The 14,371-nt window shown below is 38.8% G+C and overlaps 1 protein-coding gene across 2 annotated transcripts in view; it reads right to left on the reverse strand.

The window, feature by feature from the left end:
• Positions 1-7,510: 7,510 nt before the first annotated feature.
• LOC139738360 (cAMP-responsive element modulator-like) overlaps positions 7,511-14,371 on the reverse strand; it is a 55,948-nt gene continuing 49,087 nt past the window's right edge. For both annotated transcript variants that reach the window (XM_071648998.1, XM_071648996.1), the window contains 4 exons: positions 12,601-12,741; positions 11,629-11,791; positions 9,728-9,876; positions 7,511-8,917 (listed from right to left, as the gene is read on the reverse strand). In XM_071648998.1, the coding sequence (XP_071505099.1) occupies positions 9,732-9,876; positions 11,629-11,791; positions 12,601-12,741 (449 nt within the window). In that variant the 3' untranslated portion in view covers positions 7,511-8,917; positions 9,728-9,731. The remainder of the gene's footprint in view (positions 8,918-9,727; positions 9,877-11,628; positions 11,792-12,600; positions 12,742-14,371) is intronic.

The following is a 14,371-nucleotide window of genomic DNA, read 5'->3' on the forward strand; positions in this document are numbered from 1 at the left end:
AACGTTGCTTTTGTTGTCTTCTCTACGCATCATGCAGTCTGTAGTGATGCCAGGGTGCATTCTTCTTAGTATGATGTCACAGAAGAAGTTTGCTAAAGCTTTCATCATCAGCCATATCATGAGCCAAACTGTGATCGGACCACTGACTACAGTGGATCAGACTTCTTCGGACTTATGGAAATGGGTCAAAGCGTAATTTAAGCGCTAAAGAGGAGTCGATAGCATAGGTCTCTGTAGGAAACTTACGCCGTGCGCCCATGTACGCATTCGACTAAACCACCGGGTCTATGTGCCTTTAACAGAAAACCACAAAATTATTAATGGCATTCATGAGATTTATCAAGTACATTAATTCTAGTATGTGAGTTTTAATTGTTTGCGCATTGTAATGATTCACATGGACATTTAGTGGTTCTGAGTTATTAGGTACTGATAACAGTTAATCTTCGTCCTCATGCACACCTATGAAATAGGTATAAATCAATTGTATAGACGAGCTGTATTGTCAGGCATGCATATGCAAAAGGTGCTATCAGGTGCATGCAGGGGCCAACAATAATACATTGCTTTACATTACATCAATGGCATCAGGGTGTATGCTCAGGTGTAGTAGTGCCCATAATGTCTGTCTATCATTCGTTCGTTTCTTTCTTTCGTTCTTTTTTCCTTTTTTATACACCTATATTCATTTATTTATTGATAATCTTTTGTCAGGTAGCCCATTCACCAATAAGTAGTAGTCTTCCATGGAGCTCTGAATAATATTGATGAACATATATCAATTAAGATATATGTGACCCGCTACAACAAAAAGGTCCTAAAGTCGCGCACGGTCGAAGCCGTGAAAATCGAGTTTGAAGTTGGAGCATCATAATTGGTCAAAACTTACGATTTTCTGATTTTGACATATTATTGGAGTCTGACATGTCTTCTATCATCTGTCGAAATTTTGAAGCAAAATGATGAAAGGAAAGACCAAAAAATAGCGTTTTTCTGGGCCATGTTTTTGGCGTTTCAACCAAGCAGAAACCGGTTCAAAAATTTGGATTGAGCGCCACAGATAGGCTCCGCCCCTAACAACGACCGGAGTGATCTCATTGGTCAGTTTGCTGCTTGCCGCTAACCGAAGCGTGAAGCTCGCACACTGCCAAGTCGACTGGTGCGTGCGGGCGGGGTGCGCTATGCCCAGCCACTTCTCCTGGCATCCTGGTCACTGATTGGTCGGTGAGGAGACCGCCGACGCTGTGCTTGAATGAGCATTTCGGGGGTTGCTAGGGTTTACCTTCTATTGTCCGGAGGTGAAAATTGACTAGCATGTCCCTTGATCGCGATTGCGTCGCAAGGAAAACTTTTAGGGCGCTTTTCTCGATACGTCTCGACATGCTCTCTTTTAAACATCGATATCTCCGCAGCCGATTATTTTCATAAGATGTGTTATATATCAATTTAAAGCAGAAAGATTAGGAAAGTTTGTCATGCAATTTTCAAATAATCGACCTCACCCGACTTTAGGATCATTTTGTTGTAGCGGGTCACATATGATACGAGGGCCAAATCTGACAATGTGTCCTTCTGCATTGCATATGCCACTATCTCTATGTTGAAAACCTTGTCACAGTATTTGTGTAGCAACCCATGGTTTTCTGTTTCCAACAGATTTCCCTACAATGAGAAACAAAAAAAGAAATCACAGTTCCCAAGCACTGGGTTTGCCTGTATTATTTTGCGTATATATCGGTGAGATTTATTAGTTAAGAAATGCTTTTAATAAAAATGTATAATGGTTGTCATCACTGCTATTATGTGTTCAGACATAACATTAAAATCAAACTGATCTAGTAAATTGAATTTTGGTGCTTAATATGTATCTCAGTGACAGGTTGTTGTTCCTTACTTTAAAGAGAACCCAAACCCAGAGCAAAGTGGATTGAGTGAAAGCAGCAACATTAGTAGGACACATCAGTGAAAGTTTGAGGAAAATTGGACAATCAATGCAAAAGTTATGAATTTTTATTAAAAGTTTTGGTGTTGGAACCGCTGGATGAGGAGACTACTAGAGGTTTTGACGTCGTGTGTGGAGAACATTAAAGAAAATATAAAGGGATTTCCACAAAAATTCATTTTTCATGAAAATTACATATTTCTTTAACTTGATACTGACATATGTTAAGTGTAGCAATTATTCCCCCTGCTTTCTGAAAGCCATTTTAATAGTCAAGTACTCTTTCATTATGCTAGAAAACTGAATTTTTGTGGAATTCCCTTTATATTTTCTTTATATTGTTGTCCACACATATGTCATAACCTCTAGTAGTCTCCTCATCAAGCGGTTCCAACACCAAAACTTTAAAAATTCATAACTTTTGCATCGATTGTCAGATTTTCCTCAAACTTTCACTGATGTGTTCTATTAATGTTGCTGCTTTCACTCAATCCACATTGCTCTTTGGGTTTGGGTTCCCCTTAACCCTAAAAAGACTGGGGGGGGGGGGGCCTAAAAGGCCCCCCCCTCGACATTTCACGCGATTACTCAGCAACACGCAATGCTCTCGCCGCGATGCTCTATGACTTTTTTCTTTCGAGTTTCCCGCACATTTTGACGCCAAATTTGTGACGCCCGGGGGTACGGTTCTGAAGTTACATAACTTTTTGTACATGCACGTGAGACCGAAAATGGCTCAAAAATGTGATTTTGTGTACAAAGTCAATACAAATTGAGTTTTATCACATGGTTCATATAAACATGCTTATTTTTACTCTCAATGGCTAAAATCAATTTGTTTTAGTAGTATTATGCTTCAAAAAGGGTCTGCCACAAATTTTGCTGAAAAAACAACAAAAACAAAAGGTTGAAAAACAAGGAATTACATAAGAAATTCATAAAACAATAAAATAAATAAGAAATTAATTTTGATACTGAATTTTTTTCAAGTACATTTGCTAAGAATGCCACAAAGAATATCTAGACCAAAAATGAGCACTTTTGGAGCTTTATTTACTGATTTAGATCAAAAAATCTGATTTCTTGCATAAATTAGCATAATTAATCAAAATAAAATAAAAGAAGACTATTTTGGAAAATTTAAATATACGATCTTGTAGATTACATCGTACACTACCATTGTGCAAATTTCCGCGGCGATCGCGTGATCCACGGCCGAGATCCTAAGGGGGGGGGGGGGGGGGGGGGGGGGCCCTTTAGGCCCCCCCCCCCCCCCCCCCCCCAGTCTTTCGAGCTACCAAAATAGCCCAGTCTTTTTAGGGTTAATGTTGATGATTTGAGTTTGTTTTATTCATGCACTAGCTAAATCTCACAAAGATTATTGATATTCACCCAGACAGTATCAATATTCATTTAGAGTACAGGTATGGAATGCCACATGTGTTACGACACCACACTACCCCATACCCACGTCATTGTACCATATCTTCCACAGAAAATGTAACCTGATTTATAGTCCCAAGTTAAATGGTGCAATATGGTTTGAATTCATTGCCAAAACATTCACGTAGAAACAAACTTTGGGTTGAATACTTGCTGAAATGCAAGTTTCCTTCTTTGGCGAGTTGGACGAATCTAAAATGAGTTTCTGTCGTATGACAGAATGTTGTGTGAATAGGATTCTTCAATGGATTCATACATGTATCAATTTAATATACAAAAGTACTGACTCCCCATTTTCCTTTTGTACATATTTCATGCACATACTGTAAAGCATGATATTTCTATGGCATGAAATTTGCACAAATTGTCACTGGCACTCAATGCACACAGTGTAGATGAACTTGTGCATGCACTTTAATTTTGCTAAATCTTAGCGCTCGAGAAATTTGCGAAATCAAAATGCATGCAAACATTCTTTCTTTTATTGTGTAATTGGATACATGTGAGCCCATATCCTGTTTTGCTACCCTTTCTCAGACACAAGAAAACAAAGTAGAGAAACGCTGTTCAGTGGTTGAAGTTTTCCATTTACTGGAAAGCATGCCAAATATGTACATTCTGCATGCAATTGTACAAGAATGAATTGCATGGGATATTCAACAACTTTTCAACAACAACAACAAAAGATGATGCACGAGTTTCAACCAGTAGCCAGGTCAACAAGAAACAAATACAGTGCCATTGAAGTTTGGGATTCAAAGATTCTTGCTTTGCATTGGAGAGACAAGATCACAAACTGAAGTACAGGGGAACCTGAAACAATGACAATTACCTTGTTATATCAGGTTTCTCACTATATCAAGGTACAAAAACAAAGAAATACAAAGCGTCGCGACCTGCAAAATCATCCCAAGAGGTTTTGTTACACCGAACTCTTTATAATGAAGTTCCACTGTAGTAATTGACAGAGTTCGGCCTCATACAACACGTTTTCTGTCAACTTGCATCATCACTCAATCTGGTCTGTGAGTTGGAAAGGTTTTCAAATATCTCTTCATCGGGAAGAAATTTAAAAAAAAGATAATAACAGTGCATTCTTCCCTGGTCATAGAGACAAGGCCCAGAAGGGCTGCCTACTGTAGAACCCCTAAGCACACTACTGTATTTGTGAGACTGACTTAAGAGAAAGTGAAGTTTACTTGTACAATTGTACACTTGTCAACCGTAGCTCATGGTTTCCATTATTTTTGTCATCTACACCTCACTAAATTTACAATAATAATATGCCTTATGTCTTCAGTCATGCAACATTTTGAAATAATTTTTTTTTTTTCAAGGAAAGATACAATTTTGTTGGGTTGTGTTTTTGTTTCCTGCTTTCATTGCTTCGTTGTGCCAGGCAAAGACGCTACAGTGGACTCATTAATAGAGATTACTGATATTGAAAGTTTTCTCGCCCAAAGGTTCAGAGTTCAAAGTTTCTCAGTCTTGTATTGTTTTTCGACCTCAGATAGTGTACAACCAAATCGTAATAAAACAAACTGATTTCACTAGTAGTACTAGAAATTAATTGTACCTTTCCCTGTTCATAATACACCTAGCTTCCCTTGTACATTTGTTCCAGAACATGTGTTTGGTACTCATATTCATTTAGCACCGACATTTCCAAAAGTACTGTTGAAGTGGAAATTTTCACGCATTTTGCGCTACCAGAAACTAACATGAAAAATAAAGCCATGTGAATATTTTTGCTTGTTACATGTACCACTGTGTCACATCTTGATTCCACGGAATTAAAAACATGCAAAATTTATCTGAGGTGGCAGAGCGCAAACAATTACTTGGCGCGAAAATATCCACTTTTACAGCATTGTACCAGGTCTGTGTCCAGTTGGGCGAAGACATTTTGAAGCGCATGAACTCTGAGAACATTTCAACTGTGGGATTTCAACAAAAACACATACACACTAACATGATTTTCATATTTTTTTAAATCTTTTCATTCCCAGTATAAGAATATTCATAATATAACTATTAGCTTAGAAAATTACAAATTACAACATCATATCATGACTAGAATTTTCCAAGAAAAATGCATGAAAACATGCAGTGTATATTACAGCATTTTCCAAAGCTCTTTTGTGTGTGTTTGTGTGTGTGGTACAGTGTATTTCCAGCAAATTTAGACATACTGTAGGTGCATAGGTTCATACTTTACAGCAAGCTCAGTTTGATTCATGGTAATGACAAATCCATCGAGTGATGATTGAATATGAGGTGCATGGTCAACAATTCTTTTATTTCTCGTGTCTTAAGCTCTGGACATGTGCTCATCTCATCCACTGTAGAAAAAAATATATGCCAAGAGTTACAGTAAATGTTTCCAAATTAAAATTGCCAATTACTCGTATAAAAACTCAAATAAAAGACCTAGAAGGTATACGATAGTACAAATTTGTCAAGTGACAAAAAAAAAGTCACAGAGTAAAATCAGAACACATTGTATACGTCAAATACATATTTCACCAAAGTAACAGTGTTATTCAAAGTCATACATTGTACACTCCTTAATTAAGCTTCACATATATGCATATAAAGACGTTCTCATTATAAAGATATGAATTTTCCAACTGTGTAGCAATGATATATTTCAATTCCTTCATTCTGAGTAAGAGCGATCAGTTTAAAGGGCTCCATCAACACCTTTTTAACGAGAGTCTGCCAAGTAAGGGGGCATGACTCCAGATTCAACGGCATATGCCTCTGCTTGCCCAGCAAGCTACCAGTCTTGCAGTTTCTCTCTGTGAGAATATGAAATATGTACAGCAGCAAGTAAGAGAAACTTGATCAAGAACCACTCTCCATTCGCCCTCCATGAATTCTAATTCAGGCAGTTTTTAGAGAAGCTGTTAATACCCTTCCTCCTCGGTTAACAGTCCCACATCTATAAAAATCTGTGACCACTTCATAAGCTCTGATGCTGATTTTTATCTGCCTGCTGTAGACCTAGCAATAGAAAAGAAGAGAAACACACTGAACTTGACCACAAGAAATTGGGCATACAAGTTGAGTGTCTAGATGAGAGACAGGTCCTAAAAAGAATATATGTACATGTCTTGTAAGTGTGAACACATAAAAAGAAAAGGCACAATAAAAAATTTGTACATGGACATCAAACATTATTAAACGAAGCTCTTCAAAGAGCATTCTCTGAACAGGGAGGAGCGGTGAAAGGGAGGCTGAATCAACTACAAGGGATGCTGCCGGGTGATATTAGGTTAGTAACCATGAAGGAGGGCATGAAAGCCCAGATGATAGCAGCCGCTGAATGGAAAATAACATTCTCTGTTAAAACGCGCCAGGGAGTCGGTTTGGGGTCATCGCTACCATTAAATGAGAAGGGTAGATACAAAATCAGGTGGCTTCCCATAAACAATGCAACATCATTCAACTGTCCCTTTGTTTAATAAATGAAGATAACTGCATCAGAATATATATGTATGTACCGTTACCACAAGTGTAGTGTAATATGTGTACCATGAATGTCTCTATTTCAATCTATTCCAGTAGTGTTAAGTAAAAATTAATGGGTGATGGGTCTGAGATGTATTTCATGACACAAGATACTCGGTTGTAGTTCATAGTAGCTATGCCAAATACAATTCATGTCGGAAGGTGTCTATCTACACCTCAATGGCGTGATTACAACCACCTTCTGAGGTCATCAAAAAAGAATATAGTACAACCACAAGCTCACAACAAAACATGAGCTGCCAGATACAAACAAAAAAGGGAAAACAAAAGTATATACAATATCATCCTTTTAAATTAAAGATTCATCCATCCAAGTACCCTTCAAAAGCTCACAGAACACTGAGAAAACACCATGAGATATGCATGAACATTAACTGGAATAGAAAATTCTGAGAGAAATACCAAGTTCAAAGTTACATATGTATGCATATGTTACAGTACAAAATTCATGGCAAGACAAACATACAGAAAGATCAAATGCACATCACTTTTTTTTTAAATTTTTGCTTACACCATCGTGGTGCTGGAATTGATAACACAAAATTAGATCAAATGAATATTTGTCATTAGATGTATCATACTGTGCAAATGAATAGAAGGAAAGTACAAAAATAAAAGGTCAAAGGTCATTAGAAAGAGCTAGCAACACCACCTTGGCTCAAATGTGAACAGCAATCAGTGTCTGAAGACCTGGTGGAATTCCAGAAATGTTGGGGAGATTTTCTTTTACATTAATACCCTTTTACATGAATGATACGCAAAGGCCGTCGCAAAGAATTGGGCAAGCTTTATGAAAGTGACCCAGTATTTCATAATCAAGTATTGGTAGGCATGAGCACTTTTCTTCACCCCAACAGTAAAATGTTTTTAGAGGGGAAGGGTGTACGGCCTTGGTAGAGAATTTTCATAATCGCGACCAAATAAGAAAATATCTGTACTGTGTTCTTAAACATGTGATCCCTTTAGAAATTCTTCTTTTTTTTTCGTAAAACCCTTTTGAAATTCAGTCTGACAAACCAAAGTGTAAGTGTAAGTGAGTGTATTTTGCTCTAACCCACTTGAGATTCATGAAAACCTCATCATAAAGATACATTTCTGGATGCTTTTGAGGATAAAAGCTGTATCACACATCCTCACATACTGAGGTACATCACAACAAAAGATGTTCACCAGAACTTGCCATACACGACCGATCATTTTGTAGTTCAGAGTTCACACAGAGCGGAGAACTGTGGGTTGACTGTCCATGCAACAGTGTACCCTAATGGGCAAAACTTGACTCCTCAAACGAAAAGGGCAGAATCACAACATTGGCGTAAAAAAATATTGACAATTTGACCTCATACAGTTGCAACAGACACATGTCACCGAGCCTCACTCAAAAGGCGAAGTCATTGCAGAATGCTCTCACTTAAATCCGGTCATGTGCTCAGTGCTCATGAGCAGAATCAAATTACTTATATATTTACACAATAAAATATGCTTGCTTTGCAATTCATGTCCTGTTTGGCGCAAGCTGAGCAATGTTCTAAAATCCTGACGGAATTCCTTCACACCGGCTTTTTACAAGCGCTGCGCTTAGGTGCGGTGTTCATGTTTATGTGACTGTCCGTCATGTTTTCAAAGGGTAGGGGCATTTTCTGTGCAGTAAAGCCGGGGTGTGACAACACAGAGAGATATTCATAGTCGTAAAATACGATATCTGCACAAGGCATAGACACAGCTTTAACCATCACTTCCTTTCTCTCTTTCTCTCCCACTCGCTCTCTTTCTCTCAATCTCTCCTTTCGAGCCCTCTCCCAGCTGACTGCCGAGCCAGACGACAAACGGAAGCCACTCCCCCTCCTGACGCATCGACAGTGCGAGAGTCTGGCAGTCGTCTGCGGCGTCTGCGCGGAAGGTAGAAACACGGTGCTCGGTCAAAAAAATAACCTGTGCTCTCTGGTTTGCAATGGGCTTTCTTCAGTAAACACTCCGTGGTATTCACTCTGCATTCACCTGGATGGGAGACACAGAAGTAAAATGAACAATCACTTAAGTAGCTGCTAGTTACTGTTTTACTGAGCAATTTTCGCATGCTTGAAACTACTACAAACTTTGTGAGGAGCAAAGATACTTGTTTGAGATAAATGCAAATGTAAGTTAAAAATATAGGTAAAATCAGAAATATCACTGAAGGTGATAATACTTCCACCCAACACTTCTGTACTGGCACACTGCCAAAATAGTAGACAGTAACTGACATGTTATTTTGGGGACCATAATGCACTGTGACCATGGAATTGCACTTTCCATTACTGTTGAAAAATGTGTCTTGCGCAACTTCATAGCGACCTCAACATGTGCGGTAAATTTTGTTTGTGTCACTTGAAAGTGAAGTAGTTCGATTCACATTTGTAACAGACCAACCAACCAACCAACTGCACCCCGATTCCATTACACTCCTGTTGAAGACTGATTACTGTAAAACGAGGAATGTTCACGTGCATTTTAATTTTGCGAATTTCTTGAGAGCCAAGTTTCGCGAAATTAAAATGCATGATAAATATCTTGCCTATACTATATGCACTGAATGTTAGAGGCAACTCGCGAAAATGTCATGCTGCAAATTTTGGCCGTCAGCTCCCATTCGCAAAAATTTCATGCCGCGAAAATATCGTGTTTTACAGTATACCTATGCCAAATGTTTGGACGAGTTCTGATTAGTTGGCTTTCAAGGGCAGGCAGTTCCCATAGCGATGACGAATACATTATAGTGCGTTCACCCAAAACGACAGACCGGACTGCGTCGGTGTGCGTCGGACTCACCTGCCTAGTCAGACTTGTGACAGTAGAGCTCCTTGAGTGATTTCAGCTCCTCTATTAAGGTCTTGTTCTGGTTCTCCAGGACCGCCACCCGGTTCTCAAGACACTTGATGTACTCCTTCTTCTTCCTCCTACACTCTTTGGCTGCCTCTCTGTGGTCAAGAACCGGAATAACGAAAGGTTATCAGAAAGTGGTTAAATCCTGCATTTGAAACAGACATATACCCCGTTCAGAGTCCCCCTGTCTAGAGGACCTCGGGAGGACACAGAGACTCCAACCCGAAGCCCCTTCTGATCTGGAGATTCTCCCGCCTGAAACCCCTAGCAAACAGGAGACTCCAAGTTTATGTGTGCGAAGCGCGAAGTTCCTAGGGTTACAGATGCTCTCTGGTGCTATCTAAGGCTTATTTTTGCAACATACGATAGCAATAAGTAAGAAATCCTTTCCAAGGGGAGACATTGAGCCAGGGCAGGAGAAATTAAATCTCAAATGGGAGAACGGGAGATTTTGCAAAAATGGGTTTTCAGCGGGAGATCTCCCGTAGAAAACAGGAGAGTTGGAGTCTCTGAGGACATGCTACATGAAAACTAGATATTTTTTATACAAACAGAGTGGGTGGTAACAGAGACCCCCGTTCAGAGTCCCCTTGTTGTCTAGAGTGAGGTCCGCATACATTTCTATGGAAATCAATGGAAGGGTATTTTTTTCCACCACAAACAGTGCTGGTCACTGGAAGTGTGTGCTGTGTTTACGCTAGTCTGGTTTTCAGACCATTTTCTCACACTAATTTCCTTTTTCAGAATATTTCAGTAAAACAACAAAAGAAGTAGCAGGTTAAGCTGATGGGCCTTGTCCTTTGACAAAAACGGTGACTTCAATAAGGGCGGCAACAAAATCTGTGGAGGGTTCCTTTTTTTAAAGGAGTACAGTTGGCAAAGAGTCTGAAAACCAGACTATGTTCACGCCGTGTTTGTGTCGAGACCGTTCAGAGTCCCCTCGTCTGGCGTGAACACAGCACAACCTCTAGAAGTTGTGCTAGACTCGTGCTAGGCTGTCTAGCACGACATTCACGCCAGACTCGTGCCAGACTCACTCCAGACTTGTGCTAGATGCTTACGCCGAGACCGTTCAGAGTCCCCATCGTCTGGCGTGATCACAGCACAACCTCTAGAGGTTGTGCTAGACTAAGTGGGACTCTGAACGGGGTATTAGAGTCAACCTTGCTTAGGTCAACCTCACATAAGTCGAATAATCGCCTAGGTCAAAGGTATTTTCAAGTCCTCTTCTCTTTATACTCTACTGATTTTAATCCCTCATAAGTCAACTTTTCTCTAAGTCTAAGCTATTTCTTCCGTCAAAATAGATTCCGCTTAGGCAAGGTTGACAGTATACCTCTCAACTTGCCATGCCACCATGCATGTCATCTAGCATACTGGAAAATAAAAAAAATTACTACCCAGTAAATAAACGTCACCATTTAAAAGTGCATTCCAACCACACCAGTCTCAGTAAAAAATAATTAGAAAATCTATACACAGACACGAACATGATACCTTCACACCACCATACAATGAACACAATATGAATGTAGACATACATACTGATACTTACGGGTACGATAAAGACAATTCTTGCATCAGTGATATTGCATCCTAAGTTCATTATTCAGTACAGGCAACCCTCTTACAACAAAGTCTTAGGGACCAGCAGTTTTCTTTCGATATATCAAAATTTCATCCTAGCCGAACAGTATAGTGAGTATCAAAAGAAATAAACGTGGTAACTATGGGACTGAATTTTTATTTCTTTCCAATGAGAATTTTGTTTTACTTGCGACCGTTATAATGGGAGTGCACTGTATTACTCTCTCTCTCTCTCTCACTTCTCATCCCATGCAACGAACCTGTTCTTCATCAGTCTCAGCTCCCGTTTCCTCCCCGCCTCCTCGGCGAGAACAGCCTGCTGCTGGATGTTGGCCGGCGCTGTCATGACGACGCCCTGCGGTAACGATGTGGCCGGCCTGATCTGGTAGGCCTGGACGTCACCTAGACGAGCTATGTTTACCGCTGTATGGGGCAGAAACAAGATTGCACAGATTGAATCCTTTTGTCTGAGACATGAAGTAGGAACCTCATGAACTGTAACGTTGTGTCTTGTGACAAAGGCATAAGATGGCCTATTCAAAATCCTTATGCAGGATCACCTATTACATCACAAATTACTTACACCATATGTTTTCAAGTTTATAACCATTTAGTAGCGCATAAACTGAATGCAGTAACGCAATTCAGGGAGCTACAGGTATAGGCTGCCACTCTAAAGTCAAATGTGCTATCTAGTCACGTCCAAACGCACACCTGACAAAAAGATGTACATGACGTATTACAGCACATCCAATCTGCACCCATAAATGGCATCACATCCATAAAACAAACCCTGAAGTTCAGTATTTAGTTATGATGCCAAGAATAAAACCCTACAATGGCATCTTGAATAAATGCTCACTTCATTTGCCAGAAAATAACCAAAACATAATCTGCCCTGAAATACAACAAAGAATTCTGATTTATGGTAACTGTACTTCATCCACAATGCCTACACTGTAGTAGTAATCTTAATTCTAATCTTTTAAATCTTTCTCCCTGAAAGTCAAAAACCTGTTTTCTGAAAGAGAACTACCATATGGCAAAAAAGAGAAAGAAAAACACACCTTATTCTTTTTTTTTTAAAACGCTGATAATGCCATGTGTCTATCAAAGACATACCCATACCCTTTTCAGCGACTGACACAAATGCATAGCAAGTTATATAGAGAGCGAGGGAGTTATGAAGATTGACACCTGTCATTGTGCTGCTTGCGACGACGCAAACTTACCAGTAGCCGCTGGCACAAAGAACTGCTGGCCATCCTGCGTCTGGATAGACTGGACAATGCCGGACCCGCCAGAGTTGGTCATGGTCAGGGTCTGAATACCCTGCACACCATCGCCCGGGTTAGCGATCTGGATCGTCGCACCTGTCCGAGGCAACACAGAAACAGGGTACAGCAGTTTAATGGTCTATCTTCACTCCTTCTGATACAGGCGGGATAACCACAGACAGTGTGGAAATCTTTACAAATTGAGGAAGTTTACTTCACAGAACCATCACAAACATGAAAATACATGATACATAACTGGACTTTGGATATGAAAGTATGTATTCAACAACAAAAAAACTGTTAATCTGCAAACCTACATCCATGTATACGAGCAACATCTTCTAAACTTGGCCTAACATGAACTAGTAAGAAAAAATTTTCAACTTTTATATAGTTGTCCTTTTACTGATATATGGCATCATTTGCTCATTTAAACAAGAACAGTAGTCAGTTCTGCATCAAGAAGAGTACAGTGTGTACGTATCGTGTGTATTGTGATCCTGAGGGGATGCAACCAACATTTGAACTTTATGGCAAAAGATAATAGATATTATAAATCACAAGGAAAAGAAAAATTATATATTTTCTAATTTTGAGAAGATGTTCGGTCTCTATGGAGACTCTTACATATCATATATTTTTTTATCTGTAAAGTATTTCATATATGTCTGTAAATTCCAGAATAAAACCCCTACTTTGGAATCTTTCCAGACTTACTTAAATAATAATAAAGAAATAGAATATAGAATTTCTAAAAAGAAAGGCAAACTTGGTATTCATTTTCAAAAATGGAGGTTTGACATTTCATTTGAACTGTATTCTTTTTTTACAAGGTATTTTTGTCATATTTGATATGTGATATTTTAAGTATCCACTTTGTTTTGCTGCACTTTTTTATTATGTGATTCTGTAATTTGATTGATTTTTTTTTCTTTGCTGTAAATGGCATTTGCTTTTTACCAATAAATACTGAATGAAAAAAAAAACAAAAAAAAACATTTGAACAAACCATTACATTTCAATGCGTCTACTCAAAAATAAACATCTTTGTCATCCAGAAACAACAAATGACACAAGGCTTTGGATATCTCTGAAATTTCTCTCTATTCCTTTGGCTGAGGCTAATTTACACGTAGCTCAGTGAAAGGGAATTGAACATAATCCCCTGATTGGATTCCCTGATAACTTCTAAAAAATGGCTGCAACACATTTACCACCAAACACCTTTTACACGACCCTCAAAAGTTTGTTTTCATTTTAAAATACATAGTGTGGATACATTTCACCAATATTTATTTAAAAAATATATATACATGTATATGAATAAATAACACTGTGCAAACCAATAAGTATACAAAGACGTGAACTACAGATGAAAGTTGCTATGGTAACAAAATTATTCAGACTACAGGGCTTCTCCTCACTCAGTACCAATGTCTTCACTGTGTGTGTACATATATCAGTATGTGGGCTTTGAATGAAAGACTGAATCTACACACAATTGATCTGCCCTAGATATGGGGCACAAGAACAGCTTTCATTTACTACCATTGTAGGAGCAATAGCATCATGATCTTACACAAGCTTTTGATACTGCCAAATGCAAATAATACTGTACATACAGCGTTTTCTCTTTCACAAACAAGGCTACTGCTTTCAATAAAAATGCATGCGGGGAAAAGACATTGTTTCTTCTGAGTTTTACACGAAATTAACATTTCATTTT

The sequence above is a fragment of the Diadema antillarum genome, unplaced genomic scaffold, assembly GCF_040938485.1.
Source record: "Diadema antillarum isolate AM-2024a unplaced genomic scaffold, OU_Dant_1.0 seq00000738_RagTag, whole genome shotgun sequence".
NCBI classification, from domain to species: domain Eukaryota; kingdom Metazoa; phylum Echinodermata; class Echinoidea; order Diadematoida; family Diadematidae; genus Diadema; species Diadema antillarum.